Source organism: Procambarus clarkii, chromosome 91 (assembly GCF_040958095.1).
Source record: "Procambarus clarkii isolate CNS0578487 chromosome 91, FALCON_Pclarkii_2.0, whole genome shotgun sequence".
Classification (NCBI taxonomy): domain Eukaryota; kingdom Metazoa; phylum Arthropoda; class Malacostraca; order Decapoda; family Cambaridae; genus Procambarus; species Procambarus clarkii.
Window position 1 is genome coordinate 11,520,684 of NC_091240.1, and position 25,601 is coordinate 11,546,284.

A 25,601-nucleotide genomic window follows, 5' to 3' on the forward strand; every position below is an offset into this window, starting at 1 on the left:
AAATTCGTCCCACGGAGCAAAATTTAAAAACATTAAATTTAAACGAGCGCTGCGGCCCAGTTTACGCTGTAAAATGAATAAGTAATGCCACTAATTTCTAGTAAATAAACAAACAAATGACGAACATGTTAAGGATAGTCGGAGACTGAACTCAGACCTGCAAGAAGGAAGACGTCGCTCTTCCATCCAGTTCAAGTGGTTGCCGGGAAACAAACGAGTTTCATAATTGTAGGGAAAAGCTCGTAGCCTGTACGGGGGGGGGGGGGTCAAGAAGGGGACGGCACTCCAACAAGGTCTGGAAGCCACCTCCATCCACAACTGATTCCAGATTCGACAAATGTTTGTCAAATTCGGTCAGATTCAACGAAGAATTCGAACGTCCGAATAGTTAACTTACACAACAGGGCTAGTAAGCGGGTCTTCAAGTAGAGTTGGCTTCGTTCTCTACTCATACTCGGGGATCCCGGGGTCGATTTTTGGGCAGACCAGAAATGGTTGAACACGTAACCTTTCACCTAATGCCTTTTATTCCCCCTAGCAATAAATGGGTACCCGGGAGTAGGTATAACTGGTGTAGGGATGTTGGGGAGGGTCAGTGCTTCAACCTTACGGGACCTGAATACAAGCCTGGAAACCGGTCGACCGAGCGGACAGCACGCTGGACTTGTGATCCTGTGGTCCTGGGTTCGATCCCGGGCGCCAGAGAGAAACAATAGGCAGAGTTTCTTTCACCCTATGCCCCTGTTACCTAGCAGTAAAAATAGGTACCTGGGTGTTAGTCAGCTGTCACGGGCTGCTTCCTGGGGGGTGGAGGCCTGGTCGAGGACCGGGCCGCTGGGACACTTAAAAAAGTCCCGAAATCATCTCAAGATAACCTCAAGAAGCCTAGAGTAGAGATACACACACAACCTTCCTGTTCCAAATTATTATTCTAGTCAAACCCTCGCTTACTCTTAGACATTGATAGGTAAGTACACCTCTCGCTTAAGCGTGCTCTCCTTAGGCCTACAAGAACACCCCCCCCCCTTCACCATGTATATTGAGCTCTTAACAATGTGACTAACTTGTTTAGTTAAAAGAATATTGGTGTTCACTTCCAAAGCCCATTATTAGTTTCTGTAACCTTTGCATGCCACTTACAGAATCGGTTATCTTGAGATGACTTCGGGGCTTAGCATCCCAGCGGCCCGGTCCACGACCAGGCCTCCTTTTTGTTATATACCCCCAGGAAGAAGCTCGTAGCAGCTATCTAACGCCCAAGTACTTATTTACTGCTGGATTACAGGGGCATCAGGGTGAAAAATTCTGTCCATTTGTTTCCGCCTCCACCGGGGATCGAACTCGGAACCTCAGGACTACGAATACGAAGCGCTGTCCTCTCAGCTGTAAGGTCCCTACGCACTCCCCTGGGGGGTGTATAATAAATTCACTAAAACAAAATACGTACGGTACAAGGAACAAAGACAAATCTTTAACTTTACTAGATAACTTGCCGAGCTCGGGTAATGAAGACGGTAATGAACCGAGATTATTGGTAATGAACCAACACATACCTTGAGGTTACCTTGAGGTGCTTCCGGGGCTTAGCGTCCCCGCGGCCCGGTCTCCTGGTTGCCGGACTGATCAACCAGGCTGTTGGACGCGGCTGCTCGCAGCCTGACGTATGAGTCACAGCCTGGTTGATCAGGTATCCTTTGGAGGTGCTTATCCAGTTCTCTCTTGAACACTGTGAGGGGTCAGCCAGTTATGTCCCTTATGTGTAGTGACATGGTAACAAAATCCTCAACAAGTATACCGACGCAATAAATGAAAGTTCTTTAGATTTTTTTTCCTTGAGGTTCGAAGGCGAGATGCGGTGTTACCTTTCAATCAATGATTCTTCCACTGTCAGAACTGGCAACCAGGAGAACAAGTTGCAAATGAAATTCAGCCTGTGAAAATGTATCTGCAAACTTGCACACAGAAACAACACCATATGAGACCAGGAGGCATGGCAGGATGTGCAGAATACCCCCGTTGAAAAGCAGAGGTGCAACAGGTACTCTGAGAGAGAACTCTATCAACATCAGAGGCCCGAGACTGTTCAACACGCTTCCACTACACATAAGGGACATAGCTGGCCGACCCCTCACAGTGTTCAAGAGGGAACTTTATAAACACTTTCAAAGAGTACCTGATCTACCAGACTGTGATTCATACGTCAGGCTGCGAGCAGCCGCGTCCAACAGCCTGGTTGACTAATCCAGCAACTAGGAAGGAGACCTGGTCGATGACCGGGCCGCGGGGACGCTAAGCCCCGAACACAAGGTAAGGTAACCAATGGTAGGAGACCAGGCATGGTACCAAAAGGACTATCTGCAGACCCCAGAGGCGATGTGCGGTCAGGAGGTGGCATGGGTTGGTGGTTATGGTGGTCTGGTGGAGGTCTGCTGGTGGTTACAGGGTCCAGGAAATGATGGGGTCAGGTTCCCGAAAGCGTCCAGGCGCCTCCACCGATTCACTCTTAATATTGTTTTTCTTCACTTTAGACTAAAGGGTAGTGGAGCAGAGGTCTCGCGTGTCTGTAGGCTAGGCTAGGCTAGTTTAGGCTCCCCCCTACCAAAGCTCAGTGTTTAATTTTAAAGTGGCACAAATGGTAAGGCTGGCGGCTATATTAAGGCGCATTTATCAAATGTTTTGAAGGATTGAAGTCATCATCGTAGAGGGCCATGAAATTCAGTTACTAACATAATAACCAGTAAATTTCAGCAAATCTGTAATTGACTCGCAGCTTCGAACATGCTCTCTACACTTCAAGCCTGTACAGAAAACATTCCCTAAATGAACGTACCCGAAACCTCCTAACCTAACCTTCTGTGACGCAGCTTTACTATCCAACACCACACACGGGATCAAGAACAAGTACGACACAAATTAAAAAAAAATAAAAATTAAAAAATATACTTGCACCTTCAACAACAACAAAACAACAGAGATTAGAAGCTCGGCACTCTTATGTTCCTTCAAACACTAGTTTATTCATCTCTTTAAAATCAGTGAACATGTACGATAAAATTCAGACTGGCCCACTAAACGAGGAACTCGTTCTCGTTTAGTATTTATGACAATGTTCGCTTCAGTAAGATTATGTCCTGTGTGTGTGTGTGTGTGTGTGTGTGTGTGTGTGTGTGTGTGTGTGTGTGTGTGTGTGTGTGTGTGTGTGTGTAACACCTGCTCTTTTAAACCTTAGTTGAAATCTTTGTAACTGCACCGTGTTAGATCAGCCCGTCCTAAGGTTTCCTAACCTGTGCATCTTCGGCATTTCTCAATTATTTGCTTAATCTGTGCTAGACACTGTGGTATGTAACTGTCCATTTTTCCTCTTGGTTTCAAGTTTTGCAGCGTCCCCTCACACTGATGGGTGATGGCAGCTATCAGTCACCATAAGAGGGCAACAACTGCCGTCCTCATAAGACACTTGCAACTTTGTGCAAACACACATACATACACACACACACACACACACACACACACATACACATACACACACACACACACACACACACACACACATACACACACACATACACACACACACACACACACACACACACACACACACACACACACACAAACACAAAGAATTCACATTAAGGGGATAAATCAATGAGAAAATCAGTAGGAACCGTGAAAATGATTCGAAGCTATGCTCTGAGTACTCCATGAGCACTGCCTTAGCCCACTACGCCACGATATGGTAAAAACATGGCAACCTGGGATTCTGGTTAGGTTTCAGTGAAAGCCTCGGGAACCCTCAAGGATTCAGTTGAATCCCAGGTTGCAATGTTTTTTACCATGTCGTGGTGTAGTAGTCTAAGGTGTTTTGGAGTACCCAATGCATAGGTTCGAATCTTCCTCATGGCTCCTACTGATTTTGTCAATTAAAAACATTATTACAGAAATGGGAATTGTTAAAAAAATACATTTTGAACCAAGTAGCCAAGTTGAGCCAATTACTCCACGATGAGAAATAATCTTCCCTTAAATTTTTTACATGTAGAAAAGGAGTCTAAATACAACTTCGCCTAACTTTACCTAACCAGTTCTAACTCAACCTATCCCATTATGGAAAATGTATTCCAAGTTTGATGTAATTCTCACAATATTATAAGATCACCTTAGGATTTTGCAATATTCTAAGTACTATTTTAAAAAACTTTAAATAAAAGACTACTCAGACCAGTTGCAATATTGCAGGAGGTGGTGGGGAGAGTCTTGAGGAGTGTGGACGCCAAGACCTCAGGGCGCTGCGGGCAACATCTCGCCTTACTAATAAATCAATAACTTTTTCCGGGCCCACCATAGCCCGTGCTACATGGACACTTCGTTCCGAGTAGCTAAATCTAAAACAGCAACAATAACTTTATTCTTAAATAATTGTATATTTAAAATTGATTTACGTTTACAAAATTTCAAGTGCCTTATTTATAAAGAGAAATATCTTTATACTAATATGATAATTATACACTGTATACTAGAAAGGAGTATACCTGGTGGTGGCTGGGATTGTACGCCTTCCTAGTTGAGGATTGTAAGAAAAGGATAACTGAGATACAGCAGAAAGGTCACAATGTGAAGTTCATGTGAATTCCATCTCATGTTGGAATAGTGCTCAACGAGGTGGCGGATGACCTGGCCAAACGTGCCACATCAAGACCACAAGTTGATATTGAATGTGAATTCACAATGAGACAAATAAGAAGCAAAATCAGAAATATTCAGGCACAGGCAGGAGTGGAGAGGAGAGATATAATGTATGAGAGAAGCCAAACCATGCAACACTACATGTATGCGAGTCAAAATACCCATTTCACTTACGGTAAAAGGAGAAATGCTTGGAGTGACTGTGTACATGCGGCTCAGGCTTGGGTACAAATATTACTGGGAATATGGGATAGGTGTTCATGATAATGACACGAAGTGTAAACTATGTGGTATGTTAAGGTCTCACACCCTTGCCAATTATGTTCTTGATTGTCCGTTGATTAATGTATATAGAAACACTGAGATAAGGACTGTTCCTGAACAAATAGCCTGGATGTGTCACAACGGAAAGGTTGATGATATTCTGGAGAGATATAAGAATTTTGCACCAAGACTAATCTTTTGTTGAATTATGTACCTGTCTCTTGCAAATTGTCTATACAGTATACCTATGTCATAAAAGTATTTGTGTGTACGTCTGATACCATGCTACTTGTGTAAAGGAGGAAATGTATATGTTTATCTCTCAGAATGTTTGGTAATATGTTTATTGTTTGTGATGTGTCTATATATGTGTGAACACGGACTGAACGGGATGAGAATAGCTTGAGCTACCTCATCCCTTTGTGTGTATTTGACCTCGATAAACTTATTTCAATTTCAATTTCTCCCCCACCCCCACTCTTTTCCACCCTTTTCCCCCGCCTCTTCTCTAGTCTTTACTACATCCCCATCCCTCGGTCCCTCACTTCCTCTTAACTCTCATCCTCCTCTATCCACCCACTGCTCAGAAAATTTATTATTAAGCACTGAATAACTATTTGAAACGTCAAGTATTTCATACTTTACTCCATAAAAATCTCATGGAGGGGGTCTATAAACGATAATATTTCTAAAAATATTTAACAGAGGCCGACCCGACCTTCTTATGTCAGTCCCACGCTCCAGAGCCTTCACCCTGCAAAGTTACGTAAGTTCCTTTGTTCCAAAGTTCCCCCTACCCCCCTGGACAAACAGACCCCTCTCGCATAGATAACCTAATTAATAAAGCTGCAAGTGAATTGTTCATATATACAAGAGTAATAAAAGCCTAAAACTGACTAACAATTATCCGGTTAGAATAGTTGTCATTTGAGAGAGACTTTATCGTCTAGGATGCTACCCATCGTCAGGCGAAAAACTGCGGCGATCTTAACGACAGTATTTTCTCAAACATAAATAATTATTATACATCACGAATGTGTGTAGTTAAGCCTTGGGTAGGTTTGGGGTTTGGATTAGGTTAGTAATTATTTGCATTCATAATATTTATTTGGCACATGTTTTAATTGCGATATTGGCGAAAATCAGTTACAGCCCCGCTCCTGTGCCAGGTAAGTCCACTTCGGGTTCACCATAGCCAGTGCTACTTGCAACTTTGTTTCCAGTAGCTGAATCTAAAACAACTGGCAAAAATGCGCGCTATTGCAGCAGCCGCCCCAGCCTGTTTTTGCTTGAAAAACACCAACCTGGGTACAAGTGACAGGATGAACAACCCAGCGGGTTTTCTTCCTTTTGGGGAGTATTGTACATGCTGCTATGGCGGTGTGTCCACCAATAAACTCGCCCCTCGGGGCAAAATTAAAAAAATTAAAAATGACAAGTGAATATGCGCTCGAATTTGTATCTAATATTGCTGTTTACTTCCTCTTCTGAAGCACATACCTTAATACATACTTCACCCACACACAATAAAAACAAATAATTACCAAAGAAACCAAAACACCTAACCTATTCTAGGCCTTATTGTACACTAGAGGCAAAAAGAGAGGGGAAAGTTATTACCATCTGTGGCGTGTGTGGCCACAGTAGCCTAGCGTCTTCTGATAATTATCTGCTTATTTACTATTAACAGTGACAAAGGTGGTAATGCCAACTGAAAGGTCAGCCTAGTGATTTGTTGAAGGCATAGAGTCAGGTAAACCTAGTTACACTTAATGATTCTTATTAGTCATTTCATTTGGAGGTAACGAGATACCCCGAGGCTTGGTGCTACGTGTATCCAGTTTTAAATGTCATCGACCCGAGAAGAAGTTGACTCAAGTGTGTGTAATTGGCCAGGCTCTTGTGTCTTAGCCGTTCTGCAGGATTGCTTAAGAATTTGTGTTTCGAAAGCTGGCTCATCTTCCTAGTGTGAAAGTGATTGTGGGTCATTATCTGTTGTGTTTAATGGACGAGTGTTGATTGTATTCTACGTAAAACTCTTGCTCTTAACCGACAGCCTTTCATCTTTCAGTCCCTGTAGCTAATATGTGGTTTGTCCCTCGTGTGGAACAAAATTCATACATTGTTGTGTCCAGGTAAAATTGAGAAACAGACCGGCGTATTTCTTATAACAAACACTTGCTGGTTCCTATTTTAACACGACCCAAACAAAAGCAAACTAAATAAAAAACCACGTGACAGCTGGAGTAGACAGTCTCGTCCTTGAAGTGAACACCTCCATGTTATTACTTCCCCCTATGACAAAGCTGTTAAATATTTATATATCCTACAATTTTATCTGTTAGTTAATGGTAAAAAAGGATCACGGAAATATCATATCCTCGTGTAGATGCGTCTAGCTGGATGAATCTTACTCTACTGGTTCCAAGAACAGCCGAGAGTCGATTGTCGAGACACTCACCACACACCACACGAGAGTTCATAATATCCAATGATTCTTGGGAAATACAACTTGAGATTATTGGTGTATATAAAGCGGTGTTAACAAGACTATAGCCTCCAGCAAGGGTCGCGTGACGGTGGCGACACCAGTGGTGAAGGCCAGACACTGCACACTCGCTAAAGATTATGTAAATGACCAACTAATTTAATTTAAGATTTATTTACTCTAATCTAAAATGAATTAATCTATTTTTGTGCCTTTACCCACCCTGCTCCTCCTCCTCGGCTAACAACGCAGGACCGGCTCAACACACAACAACAACGCAGGACCGGTTGAGCACAACAATAACAACGCAGGACCGGTCCAACACCACTTTACGAGTAGCAAGACAAGTTGGGTCACTAATGGGTCAAGTGTAAGAACTGGTCATCTGGCCAGATGATGATAGTCATCTGGGCCAGGCCTTTATCACCCACACCACAAACACGTCGCACCACACCATAAAACACAGCGCCGTAGAGGTCAAAACCCGCCTCCAAAAACAGTAACCAGACTTCAACAGACGTCACGCTGCTCAACTTGATTTCAATTAATCTTACTGCGTTCATCTTGTGTCCTAACAGCGCAGCCCCTCATGGCCATGTATATATATAAAAAAAGGGCCACCCACTCCTCCCCCCCCGCACCCCACAAGGGCCAATATATAACTTACCCACAATTCTTAGGTTCATACATCAATACCTATATGAGAATGTCCACGTCTGTCCAGAGTTGGAGGTCAGACACGAGGGCTAGTCTTGCCAAAATTTGCCGGGGGGAGTTGTCTGGGGTGTGGGTCGAACATGGGCCTATCCCGACCAGCCAAAGTTATATACTTAAAAAAATAACAACATTTATAAAGAACCTTATGCCACTTTTATTGTCAAGTGTGAAATATGACCTATGAGTTCCGTAGAGTTGAAAATAGATAAGTTAAACAACTGCAAGCTTACCAGGTGCAAACTCTTGAGTTTGCACCTGGAGGTGCAAAACTGCTGCATGATTTCCCACACTACATCACCGAATGCCCAGTTATTAGACCTTTCAGGTCAGTTGGCATAAGGTACCTGGAGCTTTGTAATTACTTTATTCACTCACGTGTTCTTTAATTTATCCTCATATTGCACCCAAAATTTGCCAGTGCAGGCTACTGAACATATGTCCCTGTATGACTAACCATCCTGCGAGATGGGGACTTTTAGTATCACTGCTAACCTTATCTTAACGTTTCTTAACGTATCGAGATGTTTCTTGTGTTCATGGTATCTCATAATGAACCCAGAGGCTGTCAGTGCAGACTACTTATCACATGCCTCTGTATGACTAACCATCGTGTGTCATTTTATTTTTTTAGCATCACGTAGCTAGCTTTGTGACACACTGTGCTCTCCTTTCTTTCACTTCACTCCAGATTCTGACTAATGCCATTCGAACTTTTCTCGACAGTGCTTCGCTTTCTATATTCTAATCACCGCAACTATTATTGTTTCAACCCCGTTCTACAAATACAATTGCCAACGAATCAAACATCAAATTTTATTTTGGCCTATGCACAAATTCCTATATATTATTGTTAAATTTACAACTTGATACCGATTGTCAATAGACAATGACCATAAGATTGATAAATGCGACCTTGGGGCCGGCCGCTGCACGGGCCAGCATAGCATGAGAATGTGGCGCTCGTGTACGTACAGGTTCGTATACTGGGAGGCCCCGGGTATTTCCCAGATGTTTTATACACATTTTTTTTTTACCTTTAGTCAAGATTGACTTTCTAGTCTTTTCACCTTGAGATCAACTTTGGTTTCATTACGATGTTTCACAATGAGCTCTGTCATGCTAGATCCATTCTGCCTGACCCCCAGCTGTCAGGTGGACAGCGCTTCCGATTCGTAGTCCTGAGGTTCCGGGTTCGATCCCCGGTGGAGGCGGAAACAAATGAGCAGTTTCTTTCACCCTGGTGCCCCTGTTACCTAGCAGTAAATAGGTACCGGAGTTAGACAGCTGCTACGGGCGGCTTCCAGGAGGGGTGGGTGGGTATGTAACAAAAAGGAGGCCTGGTCGAGGACCGGGCCGCAGGGACGCTAAGCCCCGAAATCATCTCAAGATAACCTCAAGATGCTGGTGTAGTGGTAACACTTCTTGACTCGCGAGCAATTTGGTATGGGTTAGTCCTTGACCAGGGAGGGTTAATTGGGTGCTAGTCCTTAACTGTTCACCCAGCAGTAATTGGGTACCTGGTTGTTAACTGGGTTTTGTTCCAGGGAAAAAAACTAGTATGATAAGTGAGGTAATCAAATGCATTGCCAGACTTGTGACTTTATTGATCAAATAATTACAGTTCAGTTACATCCTGCAATAATACCAAGCCATATAATATACAATATATAAATTGTAAGCACTTTCTATTCACTATAACAATAAGCAAACTGCATATGAACTAAAGCTAAAACAAACAGAAAATAAGAGTACATTACACCGACCTGTATACATGCGAGTCGCAGCTGATCTGCCGGTCACCAAAACAAGTCAAGTGAGCATCCTTCAACAACAACAGTCAAGTGACCATCCATCCGGTACAACAGTAACTCCAGCCAGCTATGATATTGTTGTTGTTTTAGATTTAGCAACTCAGAACGAAGTGTCCATGTAGCACGGGCTATGGTGAACCCATAATTGAGTTCAGGTACGATAGATACAACACTTGTATATAGTAAGGCTTACCCATGAGGTAGCTACAGAAATGGACACGTCTCTGCATCTCCCAAGAGGAGTCAAAAGTCGTCTACTCCTGTACCCAATTGTATAAAAAGGGGAGAAAGGGGTTGTGGGGGGGGGAGGAAGGTGCCACCTATAATTGTAATGGGGAACCATAGCCTAGCAGAAAATAAAAATAAAGTATTAGTGGCGATTCTGCAGGTCCCCGCACCAATGCAAGTTAATGTCCTTGCCTACTACCACTCTGGAAAGCTTAGAGAGAACAAGTAGAAATCCTTCCCCAGCCCCCGGAATATACCTGGCGAAAATGGACTGCGAGCATTGCTGTTTACACTCTTGATTAGTGGAGAAACGATATAAAGAGTATATAAATCAATCAGGAATTGAAGATGTAAACAGTGTTGAATAAGTGTTTGTAACAATGTATTCATAGTGAACAAATTCAGAGTTGGAAAAGACACTGGTAAAACCTATGGGTCTACTGTGGTGACCTTTTCTTATAGTGAACACGTTTACCTGGGATAATTAAAATATTCTATCAAAACTCATCCCAATAATAATCACCGTTGCAACTGCATTTCAAAACCAATTTTATCCGGAATCTTAGTCAAGGCGGGCGGGAAGTTCCCCCCAAAACCCCGGGGCTGGCAACCTGACGCCACGCGCCCCACCCTCCCAAGCCTCCAGAGATCTCGTTCTTCTTTCTCAATTACATTGTTGCCAGAAATTATAACAATGTTTTGGTTCATTTCAGTTTGTTTTTCCAGTCGAAACTTTTCTTTTTTTTGTTTACTTCAATTCGAGACAAGAGCCAAACTCTAAACCCGTGATTTATATTCAGTGTTATCTTAGTGGGCTGACGCTAAGATTATCACTGTTTACTTTGTTTTGTCTTTCCACGATTCCATACTGCTACTATGAACTATGATAAATAATAGATATATCAAGATCTGTCTTGCTATCTATCTATCATACTCTGGAACACCTCAATTTTTAGTTGCATTGGTCTCAACTGTTAATAATATTCTAGTCCAATTTAGTATTTGACTTTGTCTTGTGATTTATCCCAATATTTAAATTTATCAATATCTAAACAACTGAACCTGTATGTGAAGTTTGGAGGCCAGACGCTTGCGGCTAGCCTCGTTAAACTTTACAGGATTTTTTGTGATGTCTCTGGAGTGTCATAGGGAGCTGGGTGGGGGGGCGGCTTCCCCAGTGCCCCTTTTGAAGTCAGTAGATATAAAACGTTCAGCCCCTGAATCCATAGAGTAACGTTTCTTTAAAAGCGAAAGTATACAGACATTCATACGTAAACCGAAGTTAAGACTATAGATTTGCATTTTGGGTATAAACAAAATTTTTGGCTAAAATAATGGAGATTGTGGTGAAAGTGGTTACAAAGAAAAGAAATGTGTGTGTAGGAGCAGGCAGACTCGACCAGGGCACAGCCGGGTATCAGTCTGAATATAAGCAAATTTACGAGACTAACGCTCTTGTGAATATAAGCAAATTTACGAGACTAACGCTCTTGTGAATATTATGCCGGTCATTTTTATAAATATTTCTAGAGTTAATTGAACTTTAATATTAATCCACCCATCTTATCAGGACCAAAGGATTTGGGTCAAATATTTCTAAAGTGATATACTCTTAGAGCGCCCGACAGCCGAGTGGACAACGCTTCGGATTCGTAGTTCTGAGGTTCCGGGTTCGATCCCCAGTAGAGGCGGCGACAAATGGGCAAAAAATTTCTTTCACACTGATGCCCCTGTTACCTAGCAGTAAATAGGTACCTGGGAGTTAGACAGCTGCTACGGGCCGCTTCCAGGGGGGGTATGTAACAAAAAGGAGGCCTGGTCGAAGACCGGGCCGCGGGGACGCTAAGCCCCGAAATCATCTCAAGATAACCCCAAGATAAGATTGAAATTGAAATAAGTTTATTGAGGTAAAATACACACAAAGGGATGAGGTAGCTCAAGCTATTCTCACCCCGTTCAGTACAACGTGTTAATACATAAGATAAGATATATCGGTGCTACCCAAGTGTGAAATAAACACTATATAAAGGAGTACAGTAGGTTAGTGATCATCGCTCAAAAGGAACAATCTGTCCTCTTTGTCACCGACTGCGTTGTGGACCATCTTGCCTCTTCTATGATAAAAAAAACTACATTCAAGGACTATATATTGTGGGAAGTAATTTACGGCACTTTAGTTCCATTTTGTGTATTTTATTTTCATGTTATTATTGTGTGTTATTATTATCATCTTAACTCTTGTGGGTTGTGATGAGATCTGCCATTTATGTGTATTTTAGTTTGTGTTTGATAGGGTATTAGTTATGCTTAGGGGGTGCCTTCTCGCCATGTCCTGTGGCTGGGGGGTTGGTGCCCTGAAGCTACATAAACACCCTATGCCCCCCGAAGTGGCAAGGGGAGTTAGGGGACAACAAATTAGAGCCTAAGCAGATTAAGTGGGTAGGTTTGTGCACTATACATAGAGTACTGCGTGTATACGATGTTCGCGACCCCGCATTGCCCAGTGGTCTTTAATACGCAGTTTGAAGGGAGCGAGGCTTCACGCGCAGTTCGGAAGTTACCAACGAATGCCACAGAACAGAGCGAACAGCTCAGCGCTAACAGAACAGAGCGAAACAAACGTACGCGGACAGACAGAAGCGGGGGAAAGGCGGGAGGAGGGTACCATGTGGTGTAGTGTTTCACCTTGCAATAGAGAAGACCTCGCGTTTAATCCTGGATAGGGCGAGATGATTGGGTACTGCTCCTGTGCACCCAGCAGTAATTGTTGGATCGTGTTCTGGGAAAGCCTATCTTTGAATACCCGAACCTGTTAGTACCTGGCTCACAGCCGAACCCTAACAAAAAAGATGTAAAAACAGCTTGACCTAATATCCATAGCCTTTGGGTATTGCTTTAGCTAACCAAATTACCATGTTTTTAATTTGTTGATATATATCACCTTATGTTAGATCAGCCCGGCCTCTAGTTGGCAACGGAAAGAAAATGAACTAAAACCATTGAACCTAACCTAACTTGCCCAGGCATACGAAAAGTGGATGTTTGCGCAATCCTTCCTCCGAATAGACAGTACGTTTTAATAATAAATGTAATAAGCACATTCCTGACTGTCTGCATAGTACATAATTAAACTTATTGTGCTGTTACATTTACCACCCCATATATTCTCATTTTCTTTTAATACACTCAAAATTTTTAGGTTGAAGTTTTCGTGTTTAATTCTATATACACAAGTTTTAAATATATAGGATTTCCTTCAGTTTTATTAAACAAAGATTTTATACAAATTTTGAAAATATCCCGAGTTACTTTATAATTTATTGAAAGACTTTAGTTTTATTTTATTAGTTTTATAAAATTGTAATATTATAGCTATAGGTTAAGTACAAATTGTAATTAAGAAGCAATAAATGCTATTTACATGCTTGTCCTCCTACACTCCCAAGGTTAGGTTAGGTCGTGGTTTTCTATACAGTTTTTCAGGTCAACTAATATTCACAATATTTTGGTGCGATGCTGGCAATTAAGTGTATTTCTGTACTATGCCGATAGTCTGGATTGTACTTATTACATTTAGTATTAAAGGTAGTCTATTCGGAGGATGGGCTGGTTTGCGAGCAGCTTTGATTTATAGTACCCCTGTATTTTGATGTTGGGGATTTCTATGTCAAAATGCCGTGGATTGTTTGACTGGAATCGCTGCTTAGACACCCAAACCACACACCTGGTAAGACAGTGACGACGTTTCGGTCGCCACTTTCTGTTCAGATGTGTAGGCTGGACGTCTTAATTTTGAACCATAATCTAATTTTCAGCGTTAACTTACCGTCTGCATCTTTACGTCTTTCTGCTCTAATACAGGGAATGACATTAAGGAACCGACTTATGACATGGGCACAGACGTATAGCCATAATATAATATCTAGGAACTTTTGATCATATTTGTGTGTGTGGTCGGAGCATCTGAACGAGTTTTGTCCTGGTATTGCCAGGAGGGGCGCGGGAGTCCAGTGCCGCTATTTGTTAGCAGTCGTCAACCTCTCAGGAATGTGTTAAGTAGACCACCACCCATGCTGCTAGTAGTTACAGTACTCACAAATATTACTTCCTATACACCTTGAAACCTAATATACTTATTCGGCTTATTTGGTTTTTAGAGTGAATAAAATAAGATTGGTTTGCCAACCTCAGGAACAGTTAAGTTATCGTTCTCTTAGCCAATGATTTCCCTTTCTTAGGATGCAGCCCATAACAGTTTACTAACTCGCTGGTACCTATTTACTGCTAGGTGGAGAGAGGTGTAAAGAAACGCACCCTAACGCCTCTTCCTGCCCTAGAATCAAACCCAGGACCATAAGGTTTAGAGCTGATTGCGTTAAATTTAACGCTAACACTGTATTTATAAAATGCAATAAAATACTTCGTCTAGAATGTGTAGGTAATACCGAGTAATGACTATTAGTACATCATAAGTCTACAACTGATCTAAACTTTTAAGTATTGATGATATGCTGTATAAAACACCGATATACCCAATTCATATATATCTGCTCAGGGCGGGATGACGCAATACTACCACAGTTTGCATACAGAAGACCTTGCCTCTCTATTTCGTTCTCCTTGACTTAGAGAGTTACTCTACTCTCAAATGTAAGAATAGCTCTAACGCTGTCAATCTAGACATGTCTAAAACACAGGAAATAGAACACGAAATATAATCTTGGAGTTTATTAAGAAAAGCTTTACGAGCAGTTATCGCGCTAGGCTACGGATTATATCCTAACTCAGCAAATTAGGAACGTGATACATTAGCATTCTACTTTGAGTATGGATAGTTCACCATGGCCTCTTAAGTATCTACAATGCCCAAAAATGCTGCTCATTACTAGTGGCGGTACTTAACCCGAACCTTAACTACAGGTCACGTTCTTTTATAAATACAAACCGATTTAATTTTCTACGGCCCCACGAGCCTGTATGTATAAACTCTTAAGACTTGGGTTAATGATTCTCAATAGAATCGCATATTTAATTACATATCCGTTTACTAATCAGACAGTAGCACCAAACCATTAGGACACACACATTAAGCGTAGGGAGCTAATGTTACACACACAAAAATAAGCGTTTGAGGTTTAAAATACACAAAAGTTACTCACCCATTTTCCCTGGCATATGGACAGCTCATCCTGCAACCGCTTGTTCTCACTTGAATAGTTAGCGAGTGGCGACTACTACAAATTCGTCAGAAATTGAGTATAAATGTATCTCTAGTAGAAATGCGTTATGGCGGTGAAAGCGTTCCTTGGATGTGGTGCAGAGCAAGTCCCCCACACGTGGAGGTGTTGTAGTTAATGATGGTGGATGAGTGAGAGCAAGTGTGTCGGGAGAGTCCGGTCCAACAGACGTGTCTCCTCCAGCGTCCCACAGTCAACTGAACACCAGACGAACTGGTCCCTCCCGCCTCACCCTCCCCATTTTCCTCATCCTTCCTGTTAGGTCATCCCTCCCTCCTGCCTCATCCTCTCTCCCTCCCTCATGTTTGGACCTCCCTCCCTTATTATTATTAACATCTTTATTGACAAAATTAATTACAATTTTGCCTAATCTGAGGATTTTGATAGTATTAAAATGAGGATAATGCTGGTATACCCCCTCCCTCCCTGCAACCGTTACGACCTTGGAGAACCTAGTACATGAATCTAGTACCTGTTGACCAGACCACGCACTAGAAACTGAAGAGACGACGACGTTTCGGTCCGTCCTGGACCATTATCAAGTCGATTGTGTACCTAAATGTCCCTAAATGGACTGTGATTTCTTTGTGGAGACAGAAACCAAGCCCTAATATTATGCCCACTAAACAATTGCTTTATTTTTTATATAAATTTGTTGTTTTACCTCCACGACTGAAATATTCCTGTTTTATTTTTTGTTCGCCTTGCCATAGGCATGAAAATTTGTTTTAATACAAATAGCAGATCAAAATCGGGTAGGTCTCTGTTCTTTTTTAATCAGCTAGGTTATGGTTTACAAAATAAAATAAATACTTTGCCCTTTTAAATAAAAGGGAACAAAATTGTAGACATTGTTTGCAAGGTCCAACGTGAGGTCTGGTAATAGTTGAGGCTAGATAAGACACGCAATACGCTAAACAATTGGCGATTTTTTTTCTGTCGTTGGGTAGTAAATCCCAGGGGCTAGATTCACGAAAACACTTAGGCAAGTACTTACGAACGTGTACATCTTTCCTCAATCTTTGACAGCTTTGGTTGCATTTATTAAACAGTTTACAAGCATGAAAACTCCCCATTCAACTGTTATTATTGTTATAAACAGCCTCCTGGTTCTTCGGAACTCATTAACTGTTTAATAATTGGAAACAAAGCCGCCAAAGATTGAAAAAAGATGTTCTGGTTCGTAAGTGTTTGCGTAAGTGCTTTCGTGAATCTGGCCCCAGGTGACCAGCAGCTCAACGACAACTGTATACCTGAAAATGAAATGAAATTTCCATTGTCTTCTTCATTGTTGCCACCACATTATTGTACACATTTGTGAGTACCGAGATCTTCAGCCGCCATGTATCACTGGGATGTAATAACCCCAACTGCTTTACTTTCTTTACTCACTCAACACCCCACCTTAACACTGCTTGCAGATCGAAGTGACCCCCAATGAACTACAGGTAATTATTAACTCTGAAATATTAAATAAGGTGGGAACAAAAAGAGAAGGGATTATTAATTTAAAACTAATAAATAAAAACTCATTAAACACTGCTACAACCTCCCTGGTCAGAATCTGAATGTGTTTTATTGACCTCACAGGAAAGGCAGAAGCCAATAATCATGAACTCAAGGGGGTATAAGGATCTTGGTAAAGAATACTTGAGAATTAAAATGTAATCTTTACTGATTGAGGATTCAAGGGCAACTCTAATATCCATACAATGGAGAACACAGGATACACAAGGAACACTTTGTCATATAACACTTTGAAACTACTGACGGTCTTGGCCTCCACCACCTTCTCACCTAACTTGTTCCAACCGTCTACCACTCTGTTTGCCACAGTGAATTTTCTTAAATTTCTTCGGCATCTGTGTTTAGCTAGTTTAAATCTATGACCTCTTGTTCTTGAAGTTCCAGGTCTCAGGAAATCTTCCCTATCGATTTTATCAATTCCTGTTACTATTTTGTATGTAGTGATCATAGCACCTCTTTTTCTTGTCTTCTAGTTTTGGCATCTTGAGGTTATCTTGAGGTTATCTTGAGATGATTTTGGGGCTTTTTTTAGTGTCCCCGCGGCCCGGTCCTCGACCAGGCCTCCACCCCCAGGAAGCAGCCCGTGACAGCTGACTAACACCCAGGTACCTATTTTACTGCTAGGTAACAGGGGCATAGGGTGAAAGAAACTATGCCCATTGTTTCTCGCCGGCGCCTGGGATCGAACCCAGGACCACAGGATCACAAGTCCAGCGTGCTGTCCGCTCGGCCGACCGGCTCCCTTATTGTAAAGACTAAAATGAGAACAGAGGTGTGGACGAGGCTGGCAGTAAGAGACCTAAGAGGTCTGAGGTTTGAGCTAACAATAAAGGATATGTGAGAGTATTGAGGTAACAGTGAGCTGCGAATGAGTGTAACCAAAGCACAGAGTGTGGTCGTAATGTAAGCTGTGTGGCCGCAACTCCTGCAGCTGCCTACCAAACACGATCTACCAATCAGCTTGCAGGTCCCCAATTAAACCTGGTTGTACATAGGTGAACAGTTCCAATCAGTGACCAATCGTCTGCTTCCAGAATAATGAGTTATGAGGAAAGGAATTAAACCTCACGTCATTAGAATAATGAAGAATTTGGAGGACTCATAATTACAAGATGTACAAAATATCAGCAGAATTGACAGAGCAAACAAGGAAAATTGTTTGGAATGTGTTGTACACGAACATTGGTACACACATGACCACTGGGACACCCCAGCTGTGAGGGCTCTCCCCATAACCGGGTCGCTTGCAGTATTTTACTTATATAAGAAGACGAGTAAGCTGTTGGTGTATAATGTAATGAAAACTATATTTCAGCAGTTTCTAAATTGTTTATATTTCCACTTTGAAATTTGAATTACATTCGCTCTAAACGTATATATATATATATATATATATATATATATATATATATATATATATATATATATATATATATATATATATATATATATATATATATATATATATATATATATATATATATGTCGTACCTAGTAGCCAGAACGCACTTCTCAGCCTACTATGCAAGGCCCGATTTGCCTAATAAGCCAAGTTTTCATGAATTAATTGTTTTTCGACTACCTAACCTACCTAACCTAACCTAACCTAACTTTTTCGGCTACCTAACCTAACCTAACCTATAAAGATAGGTTAGGTTAGGTTAGGTAGGGTTGGTTAGGTTCGGTCATATATCTACGTTAATTTTAACTCCAATAAAAAAAATTGACCTCATACATAATGAAATGGGTAGCTTTATCATTTCATGAGAAAAAAATAGAAAAAATATATTAATTCAGGAAAACTTGGCTTATTAGGCAAATCGGGCCTTGAATAGTAGGCCAAAAAGTGAGTTCTGGCTACTAGGTACGACATATATATATATATATATATATATATATATATATATATATATATATATATATATATATATATATATATATATATATATATATATATATATATATAAACATTAAAGAATGACCAATTTAATAAATACACTTTGAAATAATGTTATTCAGTATAATTAGTTGATAATGAAAGTAATTATATTATTTGTTATTTAACTTTCTCGATTCGGTTTATTCTCGACTCACAATCGGGACTTATTTCAATTTCAATTTCAATCGGGAATTCCGGGTTCGAATCCCGGGCTTGAGTCGAGGACGGGTTGGTCGAGGACAGGTTGAATGGTTGGGCACGTTTGCTTTCACCTAATGCCTTTCTTCACCTAGCAGTAAACAGGTACCCGGGATTAACTACTGTGGAGTTGCCAGCCCGTTCTCAAAATACAACCCGTCCTCGACTCAAGTCCATTACATTCAGCGGTCAACCCCACAGACGCATTCATAAATTTTAACATGCTGTTCATTCAAAACGGGAATTCGTCTCCGGCGTACGCGGAGAGGTTATAAGAGGACACTTTAAATTAACGTTTTTCATAACGTTTTGAAACTTTATGAGAATTTCCTGCCCACCTAACCTACCAGAGGACCCTTAACTTACTGTTGTTGAAAAAAAAATCCCAAATTTATTTTTATTTTCAAATTACGTCCATATTCGGCCATACGGGCAAACGGCCAAAAGCGACGTTCTTTTTAAGAGGACAGGTTGGGAGCCGTGCTGGTCCCTGCTGGTCACACACCCCGTGCTGGTCCCTGCTGGTTACACACTGTGGCGTGCAGATAACTTGGGATGCTAGTGGCAGGTGTATTGCATTAAGAAAAATGTTGGATCTCATGAGACGGAGACATTTTTATGCCAATCATCTTACATAAGAGTGAGTTCGTGCATTAGCATCACTTGCAGAGGCATTGATGACACGAAATAATTCGTCTGTGATCAATGCTGTTGTCGAATCTCTCATGTCGTTCTCAGTATATATTAATATTCAAGACTGCAGTTGGTTCGACTTTGAACCAACGATGATTCGGCGTTGAACTGGCGTAACTCTTCGATATTGTCCGCTGGGTTGATGGGACCTCAAAATAAACACCAACCCTTCAGTCTGGTAGCGAACGTGATCTAGCGCATGAACTGTGGTTCGCAGGTGTGCGCTGGCCCAGTTAGATCCTATTCAGTTCAATTAGATTCTATTCGATTCGCTTTGTTCTGGTCTGGTATCGAAGTTCAAGGATGGTAGCCTATTTAACTCGGATCTGAACCCTGTTTTGGGTTTTGTTCAGTTATGGTCTGAGTCTGGTTGGATGGTCTGAGCCTTGTTGGATGGTCTGAGTCTGGCTAGGTCGACTGAGTCTGGTTGGATGATCTGAACCTTGTTGGATGGTCTGAGCCTTGTTGGATGGTCTGAGCCTTGTTGGATGGTCTGAGTCTGGTTGGATGGTCTGAACCGGATTGGATGGTCAGTTATGGCCTGAGTCTGGTTGGATGGCCAAACCAACTTGTCACAGTGTCACCTCATTATAGTGACATGTTAAATGATATGATACATGGTCATGGTCGTTTGTGACCCTCACTTGTTTCAGTGATTAGTTCCAACTGTTTCTTGAAGTGTCATACAATACATTTTCTGACTGAGAGATTTTCTTCAACAGTTTTTTTTAATTTCTTTAAAGATTTACATGTCATCTTAAGTTGGTAAAGGAACATCAACAAAGCAAATATATATTACAGTATTATCGACAGTCAACTTTACCGGTTCTTACTGTCTTTAACAGTGGATCAACGTAGCAAACAATTGGTTCATTACAACTTCTTTCCTGAACCCATTAGTAAAAAATACTCAAAACGTTACTTGATCTTTCAGCTACTTTTCATACCTGGGAATATATAGGTGTCTAGAGATTAGAGTGTACGTATCTGTTTATCAATTCTCTGACAAAATTTGGAGTTGCGCTCTAGCAGCCGTGAGGTGCAGACGTGTCGCCTGGCCTCTCTGGTAGTTGGGGTGTTTGCCGCTCTAGTCGGCAGGGGGTGTGGGTGTGTCTACCCTCCCTGCTGTTCCCTCCTGGTTGGTGTGGACATGGCACGTTTGCGATGGACGGCCATCTTTCCCCCTGTTGTGAGGGTCAACTCCGTGGGTTTGGAGTTTACTGGACGTGTGGGGTACCCTGTAGTGGAGCTTGTCATGTGTGACATGCTCCATATCCCGGTGCTGGACATCTACGGTGTTGAGCTGGTAACTGCTCACTTTGTAGTTATAAAGTTTGTGGGTAAAGTGGTGTACCGTGACTTTCTCCAGAGGTACGAGGGACATACCTTGCAGCTGCAGGATGGCACCGGATCTGTGTCCATTACGGATCGTAGCAGTGCCTTGACGTATGTGTGTCCATGGGGCCTCCATGGAGTTTCCCGAGACCCTCCTCCAGCGTTTCTTCCAGCGGTTTGGCGCCGTCGTTAGTGTGCGGATGCACACACTGTCTTCTGGCAAGTTTATGGGTATGAGGACCGACTTCGTACCTATGTTGTATTCTGTTCCTCCTTTACCTTCTCAGGCTCGTGGGGTGAGCGACCAAGCCCCCGAGTCGGTCCGTGTCTGAAGACTGGGCTCTGTAGCCTCCGCTGCATTGGGCCCCGACCTTGCTCCTCCTTTGGCCTTTCTGACTACTCCCCTCGGCTCCCCTCCCTCCTCTGTGGTTGGGTCGAACCCCAAGCCCCCATTGGTGACTACCTCGTCCCCTGGCATGGCTCAGTCTCTAGTTGTGACTACTGCGCCTTTTAACCCCTCTCTCTCTGGGGTTCTCAACGCCGTCCTCGACACGGCCGCACTCGCTCGATTCCTTCCAGTTCTGCTACCTATCAAGCCTTGTTTGGTTTCTTTCCTTCTTCCTTCCGGGACGAGCGTGTGTCTTGTTTTCCGACCGTCCCCTGCGGTCGCTTGTCTCTCGATAGTATTCTTGGTGATTCGGATACTTGATATCGTTCGCCTTATGCGTTTCTGTTCTCGTATTGGCATCCTTGGTGCTATTTAGCGCCCTCTGATTATCCCGCACATTTGATTGTGCTGTATAGCCTTCCCGGTTTGGTGCCTTCTTTTCATAATTACTTACTTATTGGAGCTCACCTGCCACTTATTTACGTCAAATTTTCTTATAAAATTAGTATATTTCGAAGTAAAACTATTTTTTTTAATTTTGTACAGCCAGCACCGACAATGTAGTAAACAAATATGTTGCATTTTTGTTTACCTACGTAATTCTAAGAGATATTGTGTGTAGCTTTCCTTGTCGCTTGGAAGATGCGCTGACAATTATTGCATATATTTACCTGAATTTACCCAAGGCGCCACTGTCTAGTGGCCTCGACGAGGTCAGAAAGCCGGCGGTTTGTTAAAAGTCCCGCCAATTGTCTTAATTATATTTTTTAGCTGGATTTTGGCATTTACGGCTTCGGCGGGTAGGCGGTTCCATGGGTTTATAACACTCTTGGTGAAAAAACATCTGTTTTCAGTCCTACTTGAAAGGACATACTCTCCAACACTATATCTGTGATTGCCCTGTTATCAGTGACTTCAGACCAAATGGTATGAGGCACTTTGAGCTCTGTAATTACTTCATACACTCAGGAATATTGGAAGATATTCTTGTGCTGCTCCCAGATTTTGCCAATGGAGGCTAATAGATCAGCCTTAAGTATTTTGTTCTCTCCTGACTCCATGTATGACTGGCCATCCTGTGAGGTGAGGATGTTGGATGAGCTTGTAGCTGGTTTTTGATCTACACTGTGTGGTCCTTTATACAGAATAGAGAAGCAGCACATTGCTGTGTACACCTAAGCATGTTAAAAAATACATTGTTTGAGAGGAGTATTGTAGAAACTGGTAAGAGTAATTATAATATAATGTTTCCATGATTCAGTGCTTACCTCTTGTGAAAATCGTGAAGTTGTTGTTTAGTCAGTTGATTTGTTTTTTTCGTATTGTATTTTCTCCCTTGATTCAATGTATGCCTAACCATTTTGTGAAATGGGAGTATTAGATGAACTTATAGCTAGTTTTTTATCTACACTGTGTAATCTTTCATATAGAATAGGGTAGCAGCACATTGCTGTGTATGCATAAGCTTCTTAATAACAAAAATCAGTAATAAAGGTTTTAAATTATAGTTTGTATTATTACCGGTATTTTCCTTATGAAATCATGTTAACCATGGATCATTAAGATCTCATGTTGATATGTAATAGTCATATTTCTTTTGAATCATTTATTAAATTGTGCATTATGTCTCAATTTTTCACTTCTTCGGATATACTATACAGTACAAAAAGATAGCATAAAAATAAATCAGAAATATTTCTTTCATTATATATTTTACTTAAATAACTGCATCAATATTTTTACAGCTGACAGGATTTGTTTTACTCACAGGTGCATTATTTGTTAAAAAAAATTTGGTTTATTGTTACACACAATGGTGCTACATAGCCTTCCCGGCTTGGTACCTTCTTTTGATAATTACTTACTGATTTTTACACACAGCCAAATTGTGTGATAGGAAGAGGTCTTGGACACAAATTTGTTCCATGCTAAATGTAGAGGAATCAGCTGAGTATTCCTCAAATAAAATAAGCTGCCTCAGCTTATAAGGTAAATAAAATAAGCATTCCTCAAATAAGTAGCTGCCTCACCTCACTGCCTTACTACTACATAGCCTATGTGTGAAGGCACATAGCCTAAGGCTTGGTGCCTTCTTTTGATAATTACTTATTGTAACACACAGCCAAATTGTTTAACGGGAAGAGGTCTTGGACCCCTGCTTCCCCCTCTCTTTTTTAACAGGCCATAATAGTCCGTATAGTCATAATTATACGCCTAAGTATTCAATGACCAAAAGTTTTTGAAGTTTTTACCCTTTTCCTTACCTAACATCATTTGTGCAGCATATTTTTCTTTTATGTATCACCCAGATTTAATTTCAAAATAAAACCAAACAAAATAAATTTAAACGGGTATGTATAGCTAATGTACACCCCCTAGCTGTACTTACTGCTAGATGAACAGGGGCATTTGGTGATAGTAAATGCTCCCACCAGCCCGAGATCATCACCTACTCTCATATTTCATGTTCACCAGTGTTTATTTACTTAATAACTACTGGTATAATATCTTGCTATTATAAAACTAATTCTAATATCATAACATACATATTTACTACAATTTTCAAGCAGAGAATGCATATATTATTAACACGAAGGACTCTTATTGATGACACTCGCCAGCTAAAATGTTTGTTTATAATAAAATCGATCCTCCGTGTTGTGTAGTAGAGAAAAATTGGGTACTATCCAGTTTACGTAAAGCTACGAGTGGTCGAGGCCGTCCTTAGCACGATGGAGTATACTTACGAAGATTTTCATACTTAGCTGCCGACCTGAATACCGACGTAGCCGCTACGAAGATGCTAAGAAGAAAAACGTTTGTAAGTACGTACGTAACTGCTCCGTGAATCTGGCCTCTGAGTGCTGTGGTGCTTCTCAACCAACACCAGACCTGAGCAACCACTCAGTCATCCCGTCTGTCGACTGGTAGGCAGGACGGCGGCCTCCTATAAAGAAATAGAGGTGAAATACGTTACGTAAAGTAGAGCGCAACATTCGCTTACTGTAATGTTGGTATTGAAATTTAGAACATAATTTTACTAGAAAATTAGCTTATTTTATTACGAAATACGACCAAAATTGTTGATGGGTGATCTGAGTGCTTCGAAGACTTTTATTGCTGTCACCCACCACCTATTTTGGTTTTATTTCATTATAAAATGAACTTATTTCCGAGAAAAATTTAATTTTTTTCACGTTTTACATTGAGCACCAAGATTATTGTAAGCGATATATGTTATATTTCTTTCTTTCTTACATTTTTTGTTATTAATACATGAGGTACATCTGCATTAGTGCAGCTACCCTAGACTATATGAAGCGGAGTACAGTGTGTCAAAAAAGCTAACTAGGTGATGCTAAGAAATCCCCATCACACAGGATGGTTAGTCATACAGAGGCATGTGATAGGCAGTCTGCACTGGAAGACTCCGGATGCACCTTGAGGACACCACCAACATAAGATTGAATAAGGCAGCAGTGGTAATAAAAGTCCCCATCTCGTAGGATGGTTAGTCATACAGGGTCATATGTTTAGTAGCCTGCACTGGCAAATTTTGGGTACACTGTGAGGATATCATCAAGAATATGAGAGTGAATAAAGTAATTGCAAAGCTCCAGGTACCTCATGCCAACTGGTCTGAAAGGTCTAATAACTGGGCATTCGGTGAAGTAGTGTGGGAGATCGTGCCGTAGTTCCTGCTCACAAAGTTTGCAACTGGAGTGCTCAGGATTGGGAGATCCGTCACCTGCAACCTTCTTTCTTACATATTTCTAGGAGGAGGCTTTGGGTAATTCTATGGACCGTTACTGCCGGCTTCGGGACCACAGAGATGATGACTCGGGTTAATTCCTCTAAAGCTTGCCTGACTTTGTCATGTACAGAAAGCCATTATGACCTATCGAGATTCCCATGCCCACGGTTAGTTGAAATTTTAGTTGCATTGGTTTATTATGGACCTCATACCCATCCTGTGGTCGGCGACAAAGAGGTTAGCCATATAATGGCTCAGGAATGAGGCCTTATTGATCTTTAATCTGGCCAGTTTACATTTGTAGTGAATTAGTTACGTACAGTTTTTATTTACCATTCA

The 25,601-nt window shown here is 41.5% G+C and overlaps 1 protein-coding gene across 1 annotated transcript in view; it reads right to left on the reverse strand.

Moving 5' to 3' along the window:
* Window positions 1-15,627, reverse strand: part of v (Tryptophan 2,3-dioxygenase vermilion) — a 34,224-nt gene extending 18,597 nt beyond the window's left edge. Inside the window, exon 1 of the mRNA XM_045768215.2 lies at window positions 15,351-15,627. Coding sequence (XP_045624171.1) covers window positions 15,351-15,379 — 29 coding nt within the window. The 5' untranslated portion in view covers window positions 15,380-15,627. The remainder of the gene's footprint in view (window positions 1-15,350) is intronic.
* Between the last annotated feature and the right edge of the window lie 9,974 nt (window positions 15,628-25,601).